The 21,253-nt window shown below is 37.3% G+C and overlaps 1 protein-coding gene across 5 annotated transcripts in view; it reads left to right on the top strand.

Annotated features, from left to right (window-relative positions):
- The window catches only part of PRDM5 (PR/SET domain 5), a 201,097-nt gene that overhangs the window by 142,678 nt on the left and 37,166 nt on the right, over window positions 1-21,253 (top strand). For 4 of the 5 annotated variants that reach the window (XM_055317113.1, XM_055317114.1, XM_055317110.1 and 1 more), the window contains one exon: window positions 11,897-11,982. The exons of the other annotated variant lie outside the window; for it this stretch is intronic. In XM_055317113.1, the coding sequence (XP_055173088.1) occupies window positions 11,897-11,982 (86 nt within the window). The remainder of the gene's footprint in view (window positions 1-11,896; window positions 11,983-21,253) is intronic. 5 annotated transcript variants of the gene reach the window in all.

Below are 21,253 nucleotides of genomic sequence, written 5' to 3'. Positions count from 1 at the left end.
CCATTCTCTTCCTTTTAACATCAAATAACAGTAAGTTTTATGAAGACAAAATAGGACTCCTATCTATGTTTCCTCCTTCCACTTTGCTAACTGGTATCTTTCATCATTTCCTATTTAACATAGTGGTAATATTGCTTTGGGGAGTATGAAAGGCAATTTCCTTCATATTAATTTTCTTATAACAGGTCTTATTATTATTATTGGCTCATGACTAATGGTCACTCTATAAGACAATGGTAACTTAGCTATTTGATTACTACCTTAGTTCTGGGAGGAGTCTTAGTATTTATGTTTCTGTTGTAATTTTTTGTTAGCAGTGTTCAAAAAAAAAAAAAAACCATTTAAAAAACTCCTCCAATTCACATTTTGATTGGTTTTCTCCTTTACTACCATAAGTAGCCAACCAGTTGTATACTTGCTTCACCTTCTTTCCCCTCCCCCTCTCCCAACTCCTTCCCATTACCACCATTCTGTACTCTAGGGTGAAGTCTAACAAGTTTGTTTTTCTTCATTAACTTGGAAAATGTTTTTTACAAACTTTGAATCCACCTTCTAAAGTCTGTTCATTCTTCATAATTAGGTGATTAGAATAAGTACATTCACAGCAAGTGTGCACATGGCTTTTGCTTTTATAGATTATTAAAATACAATACTCTTCACTTTTAGAATAGAAAGGAATTTCATAAATTTGCTGGTTTAAACCTCTTAATTGAACCATGCCCTGCAAAATACAGTGATTTGCTAAGGTTTCACTGCTTATATATTGTTCCTCTAGAGCTAAACTAAGGCTTAAACTTTGTTCTGTATACACATTGCTGGTATTTTAAGTTCTTATTCTAATTTTTACTATTAACCTTGGACTTAGTATAGAATTACATACATTCCTTCCATAATGTTTGATGATAATATCTGGTTGATATATCAACCAATTGAGGTTAATAATCTCAACTTTGAAGCTTGAGGGTCTGTAGTTTGTTATTTAATTCCACTTCTGGAGAAACCTTCCCACCACAAAGTCAACTATCTCCACTTCTTGTTATTAACTACCTAGTTCCTATCCTATGTATGGACCCTGGAGTCATAGGATAGGCTTTCAAATTCCATTTTATTTTAAATCCTCCCTGCATGAGCTTTTTAGTCAGTTGCTTCACCTCTTCAAAGCATACTTTCCCCACCTAAAGAACAAGGGTAAGAATAGTCCCAATGTCATGGCACTGCTTTGAGGGACAAATGAAGGTCTCCATCAGGAACCTTGCATAGCACCTTGCCCAGTGTGCGCATGTGCTAGTGTTAGCCATTGCTGCTATGGTTGCCATGTGTTTTGCCATCATTATTCTTGCTTGTATTTACCACAGTCAGGCAGCCTCCCTTGATATATGGTATGACCTTCTGTTCCTAGTGTCATCATCATCATCTTTTTATAACCTGTAGCAGCAGAATACAGATCATCTGTAGAACATTGAGGAGGGCTGGTGTGGGGTGAGTGAGGGTGCATGTCCTGTGTGTCACCATCATTGTCGCTGAAGGCGAGTGTTTAGGTCTGTGCCTGGCAGGCAGCTCTGTAATTTATCATCCACTTTCCTATGCTACAGTGACAGGGATGGCACTCTGTGGGTCAGCCGGCATAGTAGAGCACATTCTCCTGTTGGTTTATAGCTTCTTAGGGTCAGTGAGAGCTGGGGTTAATTCCGCAAGGGAATCCATGGACTGTGACATGAATTCCGTCAGTTGTTCATAAATTATGAAAGAAATTCTAGGAACTGCTTTTGGGGTTTTAAAGCTCTGGGCCAGAAGGTTAATTACTTGCCTACAGTTCCAACCAACTTTCCGTGTTAATAGATACCGGCTGTGTTGGCCCTTCTGTTCCAGGCTTGCTTGCACACTGTTGTTTGAAGGTAGCAATAAATCATTGTCTTAGGAAACAGTTAATTTTTTTAGTAAATACCTGTGATCAGTTTAAAAATAAAGGATTGGTATATTATAGTTTGGTTATACTTGCATTTTATCCATTGTTTCTCTTTTTGTAAAGGAATTTATTCTTTTTAGAATATTTTTGTGCAAACTTACAAAAACAGTAACTATAAATAATTATAAACAATAATAAGAGGATTAACAATTATTAATAAATACAAATAGACAATTAGCAAAGTAATTATGAACACAAATGAAAATTTGAGGCATGTTTTTCACATTTTTATAAGGATTAGATAACTTTCCCGTGTTGAGAGGAAGAGCTTATTTTGCTATATTTATTTTCTAAGTGGTTAATTACTAACAAACATTAGGCCATATTGAATGTTCTCTTACCTGCAGATAAACTAAGAGTTCACAGAAGAGTTGAGTGTAAAATCTGCATAGAAATAAATTATATTCTCAGCATCACACTTTCAGAGCCTTAGATTTTCCTCTAAGAAGTCACTCATAGATAAAGTCTTGAACTACATGACTTTTGTTCTCTGTGTTATTTTGACATTTCAGATCAGTTTTGAACACTGACCACATCACAGGAATGTAGTGTTTCTTTCCTTTTTTTTTTCCCTTTCTGTACTTTGTTCCTCCTGGTTTTGAGTTAGTACTAGATAAGCATATATAACAACTTAGAGAGAGGGAGAGACATCTATTTTGATTTTCATTAGTAGTGTTATTATCTATTTTTAATATTTTCCAAAAATATCAAAGGTTGTAGTTTTTAATGCAAAAACTATAATGCTTATATCAGGGTTTGTCAGAGGGCAGATAGAGGCACAGTGGGAAGAGTGAGGGAGTGACAGTCATCTTGGAAAGTTGCATCATAAACCAAATGAATTAGTAATACAGTCACAAAGACTAACATGAGGGATTATTTAAAATATTGTTTAGTAACTTGCTTTATATTCTTCTTCATTTGTTTTTTGATACTGAGATCTTCAAATATGGAAGTGGCCCAGGCAAACAGTTTTCATCTCAACATCTTTATCTATTTAGTACATTTCTACATATTATGAATAGCTACCTCTGTTAAATGTGAACACCAACATTGTCCTTTAGTTTAGGAAAACTCAAGAGATTTGGTGTCCTCTGATACTTCCTTCCTCCTGCCATTGCTACCACTTTCTCTCTTGAGAACAACATCTCTGTGTGTGGTTTTTTTTTTTTTTAGAAAAATTAATGTTTTTATTTTTTTATTAATTTATTTTTTTTTATAAATTAATTTTTATTGGTGTTCAATGTCTGTGTGTGGTTTTCCTGTAACTCCCAAGTGTGCTTCAGGGCTGGGGAAGGTTTTCTCCCTTTTCTAGTCTGAGGGTAAAGAGAATCATTTTGGGGATTTCTTGCTGCTCACAGTTATATACTCTTGATTCTTCCTTGCTGGCGCAACTAGCAGGAAGTGCCTCTGTGTGCAGGCTCCTTGAGGCTTAACTACTTCATCACTCCAGGACCACTGTTCACAGACTGTGCTCATAAATATGAGGCTAAGTAAAACTTCTGGTAGAAATTCCTAAACATGGGAAACTGCTGGGTGGGAGGATTAGTTTTCCCACTGAAGTCTGACTCCCTACCAACAAAACCCAATCAGTAATTACCTTCTCTTTCTCTACTTCCCTACCTTAAAGTGTCCCCTAACAACACAGTCATGGGGAGAACTCATGTAGGAGTTTTTCTTTCTTGGTAAGAACCTTTAAAACTTTGCCAGTGTCTGGATTGTTGAGGTGTTTCTCCTATCTGTGAGGCAGTCCCCTTTACTTCTGTCAGTGTTCGCATGAAGGACTTCATGAAGGTGTCCTGATCCCTCAGATAAATCACATGTGATGGGTGTCACTTACACACCTGCTTGATGAGGCCAGAGCATCTTGAGTATGGTGTCTTTTACTTTCTCTTCCTAGCTCATTATATATTTCTAATCATTCATTAAACCCTTGTCCTCTTTTATACTGCATCTTGTATTCTATTTTGTTTGCATCTGTAAAACTCAGTTTTTATTTTGCCTTCAACCCATAAGTAGTTGTGGCTCTTTACTTGAGACTAGAAAATTAGCAAGCACATGACTCTATTTTTCTGCTTCCCTATGAACTTCACCTCATTTGACTTAGCATCTCTTCAGAGATGAAGAATGGGGGAAGCCTGGGTGGCTCAACGGTTGAGTGTCTGCCTTTAGCTCAGGCTGTGGTCCCGGGGTCCTGAATCGAGTCCCACATTGGGCTCCCCACAGGGAGCCTGCTTCTCCCTCTGCCTGTGTCTCTGCCTCTCTCTGTGTCTCTCATGAATAAATAAATAAAATCTTAAAAAAAAAAAGAAATGAGGGATGGTTGCTATACCTCTAAGATTCGTGATTCGTAAGGAAAAGAATTATTCTTTTACTTTTTTTGTAGCTGCATTCACAGAACTTTGCATTAAGGAAAAAAAGCGATTTGTTTTGATTCAGGTGGCAAAAGTATTTTGAGAAGTTAAGGTCTCCACATTCAGTAAATTTTGATTTTTGTATTTTATTTCGCATTTCCTTCTAATAGTAAACTCTTTAAACTTTTAAAAGTAGTGTGTCTCTGTAAATACTCAAGGAGAAAATGCCAGGTTTGGAATATTGTTGCCTTTCTTTCAAAGAGAGTGTCATTGGGCTTAACTTCTTCAGATCAAGTGAGATTTTGCAGGATTTGATTAATAGGAGCATTCCAAGAGTAGCAACGTGGGGTTCAATGAGGTCAGTGGGGTTTCATGGCTCTTTTCGCTACAGGAAAAAAAGAAGTATTTCAATTCATAGAAAGGTGCCAAGAATGAACTTGAGCTACTCCCATCTGTCAGGGTAGCATTTCACTTCTCTCTGTGGTGTACTTCTAGTTTATTAGATGCTCCATAAATTGAGGGGATTGGAATGGTGAAATTGGAAAAGTGATTGGGAGGTACTTGCACAATTATATTTTTTGTTTAATTTTTATTTAGAATGTGTTACTTTGATGTCTTACAACAATTTCCTTAGTCCACAAAAGCAACACAAGCCAGTCCCATATTTGTGGAAAACAAATTTAAAGTTCTAAAGAATTCCCATATAGAGCTTATATTTTAAAGTTCAACCACATGGAACCATCTAATTTTTCATGAAACATACACTTTCAAGGTATGCTTGTTATTTGAAAGTTGCCCTCTCCAAAATTGATTTTTGTTGGAAACAAAGACAAAGTCAAATGTAAAACTGTGGCTTCAAAATCTTTAAACCTTGTTTAATTTAATTATCTAAATATTATTTAATTTGGATTCATTGAAAGTGGGAGTTTAACTTTATTCCATCTTAAATTACATTTTTTGTGTATATGTATCTTTTCAGAAAATTATGTGAACTCTCTGAAATCTCATAGACTTTAAAAATATGCTGACAAAATAAAAGTTAAAATTATTAAACTGTTTTCTGAAAATAATCTGTTTTTAATTTTACTCAAAATGTCTTAAAGTGTATACATTATAAATTAAGCTTTTTTGCTTGTTTAAAATCTTTCAAACCATAAGGCCCATTTCTTTTCAAATTCTGGTAAAATACATAGACCATAAAATTTATCATTTTAACCATTTTCCATTTTAATATTTTTTAATTTTCAAGGTTGATCATGATCATTATTGCTAAATTTGCTGCATTCGTTGTGTTTAGTAGTTTGGAATCAAATTTGATCCCTTTTATAGAGTGGTCAAGTTTATTCCTTAAATTAAATCCAGGGGTTAATAAGAATATCAAGGTTTGCAAGATTTTATTGTGTTAATTTCAGATTATATAAGCATAGATATTAAGGAAATATTTGTATCAAAATGTTGGAAGTTGAGGTGGTTATGGGACAATAGATGGATAGTCAGTGGTGCTATGGCTTTAAGATCTTTTATCATGAAGATGCATGCTAACCTGCACTCCCTTCACACATTTTTAAGCTTCTCTTTTAATATTAAGAATAATGTGTGTGTTAATCCTTTGGTGAGGGTTAGACTTCTTTCTGATATCTTTAATTAAAATTATATTACATTAAATAATGGTAACATCAATGAATTATAATTCTAATGGCATATATTAAACTAGAATCGGATTTTTTCCAATTATTTTTAGCCATCTTTGCCAGTAAGTGGTTGTTGTCACAGTGCATCATCTTCCCTTTAAGACTCAAATAACTTGTTTGAGAACAGGCTAGACTCTGTAAGGTGTTCCATGTGGCATCCAGATGTCCTCTCTCTTACTACTAGCTGCATCTAGAAGGCCATCTCCAATTTTTTGGAACTCTTTTCTGAACATCCTCCACCCTCCTCCCTGCACATTTCAAATACTTTGAAGCTAATTCCATCTCAGGTGTGCCAGCAGTGAGAATTTGGAGGCACTTACTTCAAGCCCAGGAGCTTAAATAGTTTTAATTAAATATGAAGAGTTAAAAAAAATAAACATTTGCGTCAATTATGTGAAATTGGCATCAAGGATTGGCATTGGCATTCATTTACTTCTTTTGCCTTTTGTAACAACCTTATGTCAGTCTATGGCCCACTCCCACAGAGGTCTTCCTTAAATCTATCTCCTTCTTCTCACTACAGTAGTTAAATTGAAAAGACCGTGACTTTGTGAATCTGTTTGCAACTGCATTCCCAAAACCTGGGACAGTAACTATGTGCTCAAAAAATATTTAATGTATGACTAAATTAGTTTCATGGAGTATCTACTTGGTGGCAATTTTGAAAATCAACTTAAAATCAACCTTCTAGGGGCAGCCCCAGTGGCTCAGAGGTTTAGTGCTTACCTTCCACCCAGGGTGTGATCCTGAAGACCTGGGATCGAGACCCTCGCATGGAGCCTGCTTCTCCCTCTGCCTATGTCTCTGCCTCTCTCTCTCTCTCTCTCTGTCTCTCATGAATAAATAAATAAAACCTTTTTAAAAAAAAATCAACCTTCTACAATTGCCATCAATGCTTCTGTTTGTTTCTTGATATGTTTGAAGAAAACACAAATGGATTTTAATGCTTAGTGTTAGAACATAATTTAAAGAAGTGAATGAAAGAACTCACCTATTTTCTGTAATTAAATAAAAACTATTTTGCCATTATCTACATGTCAAAATTATTTGTGCTACTATGGTCATTAAATTTGACTATTGGTAGTTAAATCTCATAGATATTTGCCAGTATTGCATTTACCTTCTAAATATTGAAGGTGGTTACCTATAGGTAGTTATCAATCCATAGCTTAAAGTTACATTAGTAGTTGCATTCACTTGTGACCTGCTTTGAGACATAACACACATTCCTAACCTGCCCCCTACTTTTTTCTGGAGAGCTTTGGTAAGTAAAAGAATGCTTGAATTTACTAGCCAGAAAGATCTGGTTAATGTTAACTGCTATTGCAAGAAGCAGAGTTTTTGTCGATAACTTTAGAAAGCCTAACTTAATTTACACAAAATTCTACCCATATTATTAACTTGTGTAATGGCATAAGAGGTAAGGGTTAAAATTCTGATTCCACCATTTAATAGTTATGTTATCTTGAGCAAAGTACTTATCCTTTAAGTGGTGGCTTACTCTCCTCATTTGTAACTAGAGATAGAATATCTAAATCATAATGTGCAAGAATTAAAATTGCTAATATACATTAGGCATTCTGAATAGAACAGAGCTTGTATATGTTTCAGCTATTATTTCCATTTAGATTGGTTTTTATCTATACTTTTTAGCTAATTATTTAATTAATATTCATGTTAGTCAAAATTTGAACGTTTTAATTAGCCTAATCAAAATGAAGACAATGTCTAAATCAATCAGAGATATTAAAAAATGTAGTTCTTAGGACACCTGGGTGGTTCATTCAGTTAAGCGTCTGACTCTTGGGTTTCAGCTCAGGTCATGATCTCAGAGTCGTGAGATCAAGCCCCATTTCAGGCTCCACACTCAGCACAGAGTCAGCCTGAGATTCTCTTTCTCCCTCTCCCTCTGCTGCTCATCCCCACTTCATGCACTTTCATAAATAAATAAATAAATAAATAGTCTTAAAAAAAAGAGTAGTTCCTTGGATTTGCCTCATATTGTACATCAGAACCTACATACTGGTGGTGTTCAAGTAGGAAAGAAACCACAGATTTATATTTTCAAGGTTAATTCAAATTGAAGATTGTTTTCTCTTTGCTCCAGAATAATTTTATGTGTAGACATAAATATTTCCTAGAGACATACTCCTCAAAATAACTTGAAATAATGAAGGAAAGTGCATATGCATAATGTGAAAAAAGCTAAGAATAACAGCTTCGTTTGGTATGAAAATTATGCAAATAACTTTAATAGTTATTAGCATGTTGACTTGTACATATAACCTTCAGCTTCAGGTTGTGTGGGACCACAGATAGGTTTGTCCTCAGAATCTTCAGGACCAGATTCCTCTAAAGATGCTCCAACCAAATGGGTAGAGAAGGTAGCAGTTTAATATACAGTGTAGGCTGATTTGCAAACCACACACTGTAGATTTCAAATGAATTTTATTTATCAAAGCCATTTACCTAGTGACATCCTTTAAAACTGCAGTTATATTCTGGGAGGTAGAATGAATGAGTAGGGTTGGACTTAAGTTTCCCAAACATACCAGCTCATATCAGTGGATCTCAGAGTTGGAGTAGGGAAGGGGCAGAAATTCAGTCCTCTAGAGGTACCAGTTTCTCTTCTGGACAGTTGACATAGGCCTCCTGGGCAGCAGAGAAATAGACATCAGTGAAAATAATAATTTTCAACAGTATGAGTCAGATGGCTGTATTAGTTTTCTAGGACTTCTGTAACAAAGTACTACAAACTTAGTAGCTTAAACAATAATTTATTGTCTCACGGTTCTGAAGGCTGGAAGTCTGGGTTCAGGGTGTCTAGAGGGCCACATGCCCTCTGAAGGCACTAGGGAAGAATCTCTGTATTTGGTCCTGGCTTCTGGTGGTTCTCTGCCTTGTGGCAGTATCACTGTGCTCTTTATATGGCATTCTCCCTCTGTGTCTCTGTCCTCTCATAGCCATCTTCTATAAGGATACCAGTCCCATTAGATGAGGGATCCACACTACTCGAATAACATTTCCAAAGACACATTTTGAGGTACTGGAGGGGTTAGGACTTCAACATATGAATTAGTGAGTGGGGCATAGTTCAATTCATAATAGTTAACCATGTATTTTTATTGTCCTAATTGGGACACTGGAGAAAGTGAAGGGAGCACTATTAATCATTGTTCTGGGATAACTAGCATAAACTGAGACTGCCTTAGGCAAACCTGAATATATGGTCACTGTCCCTATGAGATAGATACAATTTATCCCATTTTTCAGAGGTTCATTGAGGTTGAATAACTTCCCCAGAGTTATAACTAGAAGGAGGACAAGTATTATTCAAATTCAGGACAATCAGATTCTAAAAAAAGGAGAAAATCTATGCCTCTAACAAAAGTTAACATTTTCATGTCTATAGACAAAATTTCTGTATTATGACACTAGGTAAGGTAGGGAGTGAATTTGTTATGCTTCATTCTCTAAAATTCCTTAACTATATCTCTTTCCCTGCTTAATCACCACAGCTATTATGAAAGAAAATAATAACCTGGTATATTACATTAGACTTAACATAATTTACCAGATGGCTGCGAGTCTTTGATTTTTGTTTGCTGGCTATTCTTTTGTTATTTGGAAAACAAGGAGATATCTAAAGCTATACGAAGAGTCTAGCGATGAACAACTACATTTTGTAGGCTTGCTAGTAAATTTCTGAAAAAACTTTTTGGAAGTGTAAATCACTTTACTATTTTTATCATGCTTTATTTGTTATCGAGGTTTGATTTGTTGATTGATCTGTTAATAAATAAACAGTTTAGCATTCTTCATTATCCATCACTAAAGGAAAACAAACTGAAAATCTAAAAGATTACTTTACTTTTCATGCTTTATGAAGAAGGAAATAAAAAATTACCTGGAATTAAATTATGCAGTAGATACCACCATCAGCAGTAGCATTTTGCTGTATTCTTATTTTTTCCAGGGGGGTATGCATGGTAAAGTTTAGATAGTGAAGAAATTGATAAATGACAGTTGTTGTTACTATTCCTTCTACTGCCAATGCTGTTGTTACTGGTACTGCTATTAATATTATTTTCATCATCATCAAAGAGCAGAATTCTAGAAATATCAGAGAAGGGCAATCAATATGACTTAAAGACTGGATGAAGAGGGCAGTGAGTTAAAGGAAGTATGTTGGAGGCTAAGTTTCTTATTTGGTAACTAGGTGAGCGTGGTATAACTAACCAGGACAGGATATACAGGATACACAGGATCAGGAGTTGAAGACATGAATTCAGAATGCTGTATTTGAGTTGTTTATGGGATATCCAAATGAAGATACCTGGTTGACATATGGCTATCTCAAGACTGGGTCTCAATAGAGAGATCTGGAATTGAGATAAATACATATTATCAATTTAGTGTTAAAATAAGATTATATTTTCATAGTTTTTCAAATAAATTGGACTCTACACCTTTATTTTTCTGACAATGAAGATGCACCTTCCTAAGGTTGTTATTATAATAAGGTGAAAAATTCCGGATCCACTTACCTAGTACAGAGGTTGATTTTTGTCTCACAGAAGTTGGCAAGTCCAGATAGTTCTTTAAAGAGTCTTGTTTCTGTTTGCACTGCCATTGTTACTTTATTTATTTATTATTTATTTATTTATTTATTTATTTATTTCCATTTTGGGTGGTTTTCATCATTTCACAGTTCCTGATTCAAGGAAAGAGTCCTGGGTGCTCCTTCCTGGCAAAGGCTGGGGAAATGTGGCTCTGCTGGGGGCTCCTCTGCATTTGCTCCCCCACCATGTTACTGCTGAAAACATACAGTTCATAGACAGAACAAGGCCCCTGAAGAATGTCCCTGTCATCTCATGAAGGAGTGTCCGGGATTAGGGACAGGCCAAGGAAGACTGATTAAAAGAGACCATTAGAGCAACGAGTTCATTATTGACATGATAGGGGAGTTCTCTGGAATAACTCGAGTGATACCTGGATTGAAGAAGAAAGAGAATCAAATGGGATATGAGAGAGTAAAGAACTAACATGTGCTACTTGGGAAAAGCCCTGTCTCTGAGGGACAGAAAAGCCAGATAGGAAGTTTTACATTTTCTGAAGGCAAACATTTTCGTGTATCCATCTTTGATTGCAGGTCTAGCATCCTGCCTTGTAAGTGCATTGTTAAATGAGAGAATAAAGAATGGTGATTTTGCTTTTCTAAATAATTAGGATTTGACTAGAGAGCAGCTTCAGATTCCTTCTGGAGACTAAATTTTGTCACATTTTTGTCATTTCACAGTAGAATTTTTTTTAATGTGTTGGGTAAACAAAATTGGCTTGGCTCTTTTCTTAAAAAATGATCTCTAGATGCAAGGTACTCAGTTATATCAGTAAGTATGGATCAGTTATTAAACTACCAGTGATTCTGTTTAACATTTACCAATTTGTGCAATTATTTTGAAACTCATAACCCCATCTAAGATTATGAAATCTTTCTTTTTAAAACAAAGAATCAATAAACCAATTAAAGACCCCTATCATGAGTAACACAGTGACAGAATGAATTGATTAATATAAACTCCTTTTCAGAGATTCTTAAAATCTGAAGATTTAATTTGGGCTCGAACACTAAAAGGAATATGCAATAAGCTTGCTGCTGGCAAACGTTTCAATCCTGGAAGCTGTCTGGGCTTAGTCCCTCTCTGCAGGAGGGAAAGGCACAGTCCATTGCCTTGAAATGCTCATGGTACGTCAGCCCAGCTGTGCAGGGAGCCTCTTTCTGGCAGTGCAAAGAGCATACATGGTGATTAAGATATGAGTTGAGGGAGTGATGGTGGGGCTTGCTTTGCTATTTTACTTTTTTTCTGACCTGGAGACTTCCTTTGCAGGTGAGCGTCCCTATCAATGCCCTTACTGTGAAAAAGGATTCAGTAAAAATGATGGACTGAAGATGCATATTCGTACTCACACCAGGGTAAGATTATATTCTGTCTCATTAATATTTATTATAAAACTATACTTGGTTTTTTTAAACATATTTAATTGGCATGAAAAATAAAAGTGATGTATCTAAAATTACATGTTTATATTTATGATGGCTATTTGAGGATACTTTTTTTTTTTACATTTTTTTAAAGACAAAACAATGAAAGAAATAAAAGTTCAGACCTCAAAAGTGTCCCAATTCTTTGACTTATGAATAAGTGCTTAGGAGTACTAGGAATTATAAATGGCAAACTGCCAAATAAATAGATCGTGACATTTTAATACTAAAAAGTATAAAAGACGCTGCCTTGCAGAGCATTTGCCAGTGAGAGGAACATTCTTGAATGGAGGCGTGTGACCACTAAGTAATGCATATGAGGAAATACATTTTCAAGAAAGGTGTTGAAAATAATGTTAGTTATTAGAAGGGGCAGAAAAAGAAAGAACAAGTCACTGCTTTACAGGTACTGCCTGGTACGGCCTTCCACTGGACTGTCATCACTCACTTACATACGGCTTTCCCATACTCAAGCATCTGCCTCACCTGCTATGTAAAAACCCATGAGCAGTTCACCCTCCATGCAGCTGCATTTCTTAACTATTTCTGTTTAGAGCACATTAGATACTTCATATGAGCTTGCCACGTGGAAATCGGATGTTTTAAATAGTTCTTGATTTTACTTTACCCATCTTTTCACTGCATTATCTTTCACACAGTTCCTTTTCAGTCTGGCCTTTTAAAGGTGCTCATGGTCTGGACATAAAGGACGTATTTTTTCCAGCTTTTAAGAGACATGCTTAATCCCCTAAGAGTAATTCTAATTTAGGCCTTTCCTGGATTTCACTTTTTACCTTAGCTATAAAATAAAAACTAGAGAAAACACATAATAATAATAATATCCTTTCCAGTATAATAATATTCTAGCCTTCCACTTCAGTTCTGTAGGCCATAAAAGATACCCTCGGAGGCCCTGTGAAGAAAATAACTCTTCTTGTTCTTCTGGTGGAGGACAGAAACAGCTTCTGTACTCATTAAAGCAAATCCATAGCAGGTTTCTCCTTCTGGTTTATAACACCATATTTATATTATATGAATATTAGTAATTGGAATATTTACTGAGTATAAAATTACTTCAAAACTATAAAGGATTAGACAAAGATGACTACTTGTAATGATATGACTTAAATATATATTTCACAATGAGCACTTTTTTTTTTTAAGATTTTATTTATTCTTGAGAGACACACAGAGAGGCAAAGACACAGGCAGAGGGAGAAGGAGGCTCCATGCAGGGAGCCCGACGTGGGACTCGATCCTGGGACTCCAGGATCACGCCCTGGGCTAAACCATTTGGGCTGCCCGACAGTGAACATTATTAAAGAGATTTAAGTTAGTTTTAGTTCACCTTAGGAAGTTATCTTAAATGTGTGCAGTTTTCATAATGGCATTAATAATATGTTTTAAAGATGCCAGCATGCAAGCAAAGGAACCTTGGTTCCTGTCATCGAAACTAGTGATGTTAACCAAAATTTGGGCACAATGGGAACCTAATATGTTACTGCACATGATTACCGATGATAGACATGATTATACCACAGAAGAAAATCACTGTAGGAAAAAAATACTTTCTGGGTCCTCTCAAGAAAGTGTGATATTTCAGGATGCCTGGGTGGCTCAGCAGTTGGGCACCTGCCTTTGGCCCAGGGCGTGATCCTGGAGTCCCCGGATCGAGTCCCATGTCAGGCTCCCTGCATGGAACCTGCTTCTTTGCCTGTGTCTCTGCCTCTCTCTGCCTGTCATGAATAAATACATGAAGTCTTTTAAAAAAATAAAAGAAAGTATGATATTTCCAGTTCAATTAATCAGTTTTTTACTTTGCCTTAATCCAAAGTTTATTAATGAGACTGATACAAATAGTGGTAACAAATACAAAGACAACTAATCCCATGCCAGGTACTAGTCTGGGCTTTCACAAGCATTTATTTAAGAAGCCTCACAGAATTTATATCCCATATCTTGGTAATGAATTAAAAAACCCTTTTAGGCCTCTGTAAGGTAGATATTCGTATGATCTCTTTGTAAAAAATGAGAAATTGAGGCATAAGCAGGCAAGGAGCAGAATTGAGGTGGGAACCCAAGCAAATGGGCTGCAGAATCAATCCCCTTACCTACCACACACATTTGCCTTTTATTTACTTAAATATTTTGACTCTAACTGACTGAATACTTTCTTGTATATTTTTAAACTAAACGAACTGCAGTAATTATCCCAGATATAAAAGCCTTGTGTTCATTTGAATATTTGAGCCTTAACTCAAGGTTCCTGAAACTGCCTCGAGGTGTCCAGGGACAGGTGGTACCTTTTAGCAGCTTTCAAGCACTAACTGCAGGGAAAGAAAACAAACCCCAGCTTTTGATTAAGGGCACACTCTACAGCACCTCAACTAGAAGCACCCAGGATTTTAGGCCGAATCCCATACGATTCGTGGAGAGCTCCAAAGGAACAGGGTATTTTCCCTTTATTACTTTGGTTTTATAGGACCAAATACAAAAAAGTTATCACTACATTTGGATCATGATGCATGTCAGTTTCAGTTTTGTATTCACATTACATTTAGTATTTAGATAGTTCTAATCCTAGGCGTTTTTGTCCTATTTCAAAAGAATTTTAATTCTGTTACAGCAACAACAAAAACTATACTATTCAGCATGCTACATCTTTGAGAAGTTTGAGTTAGTCTGCACAAAATGCCATGCCTTGCCTGCACCCTCAGATTTGCATTCTGTGGTTACTGCATGGATGCCTCAGCGAAGGAACACAAAATCCTTTCATTCTGGTTATTGTTTATGGGGTCCAGTAAGGGCTCCAAGTGTGGGAGACAATTTTGCTAAAATCCACGTTATACTAAAAGGCTGAACAGTCGTTGGTCTTTTATGGAGAGGCCATGGCTTAAGTCCAAGGCTTAATTTCCTTTTATCCATTTCCTTCAATATATTATACATTCTCCTTATTTTTAGTTTTCAACACTTTGTTATGCTAGATGTGTTTTTCTTTGTATCCATCCTGCTTGTATCTACAGTTTGTTATTAATAGCTAAATTTTGGAAAATCCTCAGCTCTTTTTAAAAAATTACTTCTTTGGTCCCTTTCTTTCCTTCTTTTTCTTAAGGGATGTCAAGTACATGTGTTACAATTGTTTGATGTTGTTCCATAGCTCTTGGTAGTTCTCTTCTGGTTTTGTTTTGCTTTGTTTGTCTTTTGATTTTTAATCACAGTGTTTTTCTTCTTGTCTCTGTGTTTCTAATTTCCATTCATATATTTTCAGTTTTACTGAATTTTTCCTCTGTTGTTCCCAGTCTGCCTATTGAAGGAGCTCATCTTTGATACCATGTTTTTCATTTCTAGCATTTCCATTTGGCTTTTTAAAAAATCACTTCCATGTCTCTGTTAAAATTATCCATTTGTTTGTGCATGTTGTCCACCTTTTCACTGGATTCTTTAACACATTAGTTATAATTATTTTAAGTATTTAAAATTGATACTACTAATTTAAAATAACTGTAATTAATATGTTAAAATATCTGGGCCATCCTTTGATCTTGTTATGTTGTCCATTCTGTCTCTTGATATGGGTTTGTGGGGGGGGATTGCTTTTTGTGTGTCTTTATTCAATGCCTATTACTGCATGTAAAAGAATAGTAGATATCAAGGGAAATATTATTTATACCTGGAAATAGGTGCACCTCTTTTTTGGCCCGACCATTAATGTGAGGGTGTGAGCTAATCTAGTCAAGAGTTGAACTAGCTTTGGGTTTTGTTGCTGCTATAGTTATCATTGGCTTTAAGCTTCTCCTGTAGTGGTAGGCTGCTATTTCCACGTTCTTACTGGGAGGTCTGGATGGTCAGGGGTTTTCTGCAGTAATTCTCTGCTACCAACAGACCCTGTATACCCTTGCTACATACGGTAGAGGTTTGTCTGTCTGTCTCTCTGCCTTTGCCCCTTTACTGGTTATAATGTGCTAGTACATGTTACTCAACATGAGATGTGAATGGGGCAGAGGGCTCTCTTGGCTCTCCTGCTCTGCCAATAGGGTGAGGCAGGTGCTACATACCTGGGCCTCTGAAATGGAGCTTTCTCAGCATTCCTACTCTGATCCAGTGGTGAGCAACTTTTGCCTCTGCATTAGTTCAGGTCTAGAGCTGCAATATCCTAGGCATAAGCTACATGTGGCTATTTAAAATGTAATTAATTATAATTACAAGTAATTGTAATTTCATTAAAATTAAGGCTGATTCATAGAGCATGTAGCTTGTGGCTCCTATATTGGATAGCATAATTAGAAAAATTTCCATCATCACAGAAAATTCTGCAGCACAGGTCTAGAAAGACAGGTGGCTGAACCTGGCCTTGTGTCAGTGGAGAGTTTTGGGCATTAGTGAGGGGACTATTCTTTTTCTGGCAGCAGCAGACCTCTTCTACACATCATTGTGGACCTTGGGCAAAAGCAGGTCCAAGAGCCCCTCTCCTTTGAGTCATTGCAGGGTACGGGGCATGGGCAAGGTTCTGTTCCCCCCAGAGGCAGAGCCCTTTACCAGGGACCAGAGTTTACAAGGGGTTCCTATATCTCTTTTAGCAAGTTGATGGCTTTTGCTTCCTCACAGAGATAAGATACAAGATATGGCAAAGACAGAAGGCATTTGTTTTCTGTGTCAGAAGGGTCTGTGGCCCTGTGCTTATTCCCTGGCAGTGCTGGTCACTGCCTTGCAATCCATGAGGGGACCAGAACACAGATGAGTTCCTTCTGGTATTCCTTCTCCACCTTGAAACCTTATCAGGCCCTCCAACCCACATCACTGTCAGGACGCTCCAGCCCTCTCAGCCTGCCCCTAATCTTTCTCAAGGGCACCTGGTGGAGCCAATGGAAGAGAAGCTGTGAATGGTTAGATTGCCAATGTACTTAGGTTCCCATGATTCTAATCTGAACCATCCCCATAGCCCACAGTGGACCTTTAAGAATCCTTTAAAGTTCTACTTATTTTCTTCCTACCCACTTAGGTGACACCCGCCTCATCCTCTGTGTTGTGACAAAGGGGAAACAGTTCTCATGTTCCATCTCTGTGGCATTCAATTCACCTACTTGTCTGGAAAATACCCCATGACCTTAGGTTCAAAACAATGATATAGATTATCCAGCATTTTCTTTTATTTCTGCTTAGGGTGGGAGTGGTGTTCTTTGTGTTTTTTTGTTTTTTGTTTTTTTTTTGTTTTTTGTTTTTTTCACATTTTAAAAGCACTAATTTACCTTAGCTGTCTAGGTTTGTTGGGATAATTTCTTGTACTTAATGTTTCTAGATTAATTTCTGCTTGGTAGAAGCAGAAAATCTTATACTCCATGACCAGTTAACACCTCTATTTAGTTAGGGAAGCATCCTTTTTACAGGCCCATGTGATTGAGACCATCCTGTTAGTTTTGGAGAAAGGGGTTCTGTTTCCCAGAATGTGGAGAGGTCAGTCTGCCTCAGGGCAGGGCTTGGCAGGCCTCCCACGGGGCAATGTATTATGAACCATTTCTCATATCTCTTTATCTACTTTCTCTCTTTCCTATTAATGGGCTCTTTTCTTTGCTTGGGTGTTGGAGAAGATAGCTTTTTGTGGGGAGGAAGACTTCTTTTGCACATGAGTGGGAGGAATTCCTTAGTTTGGACACTGTGGCTTCAAACCAAGCCTTTCTGAAACAACCTCAAAAAAGAAGTATTAATTTTCCCAGGGATTTTAAGTTTGGAGATGCTCCAGGCACTCTGGCAGACCCTCCTCTCCTTATCTCTGTAGTCTTTTGTATAAGAGGTCTTCTTGGCCACCCTCAATTATATCTGAAGTAGATATCTTTATGTGTAGTATCTCAAGTCCCAAGTTAGTACATTACACTTAGGAATAGAAATCATCTGGAAATTGTGGGCCTTAGGTTTTTTGGGTTTTTTTTTTTTTTTGACCTTTAGGTTTTTATTGTCTTACACACTTTGAGCCAAGACACTGACACTGAAATAGGGCACATGGTCATGAATATCCATTGTGTAAATACTAGGTTCAAAAGGAATTGTTTTTGTAACTATTTACTACAGAAGGCTTCACATCTTACTTAATCACTTTTGATTTTCAAAATGGAAAGCACCTAGACCAATTAGAAAGTTAATTCAGAGAGTCTGCCTTTTGAACCCCAATGGAAACCCATTTAGTCTACACAAGATCTAAGATCACAGCTGTTTCTCCAGCCTTATTTGTGGGACTAGCCAGAAGTGTTCTTACAAATATGAAAATGCAAGTGATTACCCAGGCTTTGATATTGTTTTATATTTTGTTAATTTTCTTTCATGAAACTTCCTGTCCCGGGTCCTCAGGTTCAGGTTTTGGGTAGGCTTTACAGACATACGTCCTTCACACTTTCTTCTGACACCATTCAGTGAAACCCTGTGTCTCTAAGGCCAGACTGGAGTGGGATGCCTCAGAGTCCCCTGGGCATCAGGCACTGCTGAATTTATCTGGAGCCTTTGGGGGTGGTATACCAATGTTGCGATTTGAAAACTATACAAAAATATCTGACCAGAGTGCCCAGCTGGCCCATCAGGTGGATGCAGTGTAAGCATGATGTTGAAGGAAAGAGAAGAGTTAATTATGGGAGGAGATACTGAAGGCGGAGTGAAAAGTGGAGACTAAGAGGAAAAAGAGGCAAGAAGAATTTCCTCAGCTACAGGAACACTGCATAGGATTTTCATAACCTTGGATGAGAACAGAAAGGGGTCTTTTAAGGGTAAGAACTGGCTTGCGATCCTTATGAACACATTATGAGGCATTCATTTAAAAAAAAAAAAAAACTAGAGACAGATGCAGAAGCAAGCATGTTGAATCAGGAAGGGAGTGAGTAAATTCATTCCAGGAAACACTAGAGAGAGAGGGTGGTATTTGAATTGAGCTTTGAGGAATATAGAGGAGGGCATGCTAGGCAGATGTAACTGCGAGGACAAAGAGAAAGAGGTAGTTGCTACAGATCCCATAGCGTGGGGCCTCTCCACCACGACTAAGTCTGAGGATGCATGTTGAAGTCTGGTAGCGGTTGTGACACGTTGGGACTGAGGAGTTGATATGAATCCTGGAAGCATGTTGGTTTGTGTGATGTGTTTTATTTTGAGTAGAGGGATGACATGATTAGCTCTCTCTTAGAAAGACTGCTCTGAAGATATCCTCGAGTACGAATGAAAGGAGGCCATACTGGAGGCCATACTGGGGAGACCAGGCAGGACAGAGGCGGGAGCCAGCTGCACTAGACAGGGAGACCACACCAGGTGGCCGTTGGACTTAAAAGTAGGAACATATGGGCAGCCTGGGTGGCTCAGCGGTTTAAGCGCCCAGGGCGTGATCCTGGAGACCCGGGATCAAGTCCCACGTTGGGCTCCCTGCATGGAGTCTGCTTCTCCCTCTGCCTGTGTCTCTGCCTCTCTCTCTCTCTGTGTCTATCATGAATAAATAAATAAAATCTAAAAAAAAAGGTAGGAACATATATGAGAGACACTTCTGAAATAGTATTGAAAAGGTTTAAGCATGTACTGCATGTAGGTGGTGAAGACTAGGGAGGAGTCCCAGGTGAACCTGGGATGCTTGGAAGGGACACTTAAGGACATGGTGGTGTTCCATACAGAGACAGGAAGATGAGCTAGTTGATTTAGAGATTTAGATTTAGAGTGTTTTTATATCTAGAAAAGAGAAAGAGATTAAGAACAAATTTAATAACTTTTAAATGTTTATTATGACTTGAGAGAAAACATTGAAATTTGTTCTTATTTTTTATTTTTCTTAATTTCATGAGCTTTTGTGCTTGTGGGGGCAAGAGGGTATGGTCCATTGCCACTATTTGAAAACATCTTTAATTTAGTATTGGAATTAGTAAACCTTGATTGTTTCTACGCATATTTCCTGGGGAATTTTAGATGCCTTACAAATGAATCATTTAAGATAAATGGCTTTGAGATACTATTGTATTTTATTTGGCTTAGAAAATACACCTGCATGAAATTGGACATTCTTATTCTATCACGGTGAGCTGCCTTTCCTTTGTAAAAGGGAAAATCAGACCATTTGAAAAATAACTTCCCTTTCAGGGACTGACAGCATATTTTCTCTCTTCTTCCCGTTTTCTTTTTTTGTGAGAATTCTTTTTGAGGTTATCAACCCAGTGCCTCCTTTTTTAAATTTTCTGTGCAACTATGCTCATGAGCTAGGCAACTCCCTTAGAATCATCAGCAAAGAAACTTTTCTGTTTCCTGGTTAGGAGTACTTTTCTGGCACATCAAATGATGTTCCCGATTTAAAGTAGGACTTCTGGTCCAGGCATTCTAGAATATGAGGATTGGTTCCCTGGATTTCTCTAGGCTAATATAGTAAGAGATGAAAACTTAAAATAAATTGGATTTCATACTTTTGACAAATTTATTGGGTAGGTAAATTATCTATAGGAAAATGGACAAAAGTCTTTTGTGGAGTTAAATTCTCTTTCACTGTATTTAGGGTTACAAGGGTAGCATTACATCAATGTGAGGGACTAAAGTGGTCCTCAGGCATAAGATGTGATTTTTCTGCAGACTTTCTTTTAATGGTACTTACATTATCATTCATCATTTCTATACCTAACTTGGTATTTTGGGAACACAAACAAACCTAGAACCATTCGCCTAAAACATAATGTATGTTCATGTGGTAATGGTGTGTTCAAGATGGTTGCCACCAGTTTTTTCCCTTCTTGCCTAGACATCCACAGGGCAAATCTAACTTCCCTTCCTTTGAGTCTGCGCTGGTCACAGTGGCTTGCTTGACCACTAACAGCGTGCAGCAGAGTTAATATTCTAGGAGCTCAGAGGCTATAAGAAACTGTGGAGCTTTTGCCTGTGTCTCTTGGAATCATGCTGTGAAGACCGCAAATCCTGTAGAGACATCACAGACAAGCCCTCCACACTACAGCTAACACCAACTGCCAGCCCTGTGAGTAAGCCATTTTGGACACCTAGCCTATTTGAACCTTCAAATGACTTCAGCTCTAGCCAGCTGACTGCAGTTATAAGAGAAACTGAGAAGTAGTGTCTCCGTAGCAGTCAGCCCACAAAACCATCAGTCCACATTCCATCCACAAACCCAATCCACAAAACCATGAGAAAGAACTATTTTATGTCACTAGGTTTGGGGATGACTTATTATGCATTAGTAGGTAACAGA

Source organism: Nyctereutes procyonoides, unplaced genomic scaffold (genome assembly GCF_905146905.1).
Source record: "Nyctereutes procyonoides isolate TBG_1078 unplaced genomic scaffold, NYPRO_anot_genome, whole genome shotgun sequence".
Classification (NCBI taxonomy): Eukaryota; Metazoa; Chordata; class Mammalia; order Carnivora; family Canidae; genus Nyctereutes; species Nyctereutes procyonoides.
The sequence above is the reverse complement of the archived record's forward strand: the minus strand, read 5'-3'. Positions and strand labels throughout refer to the sequence as shown.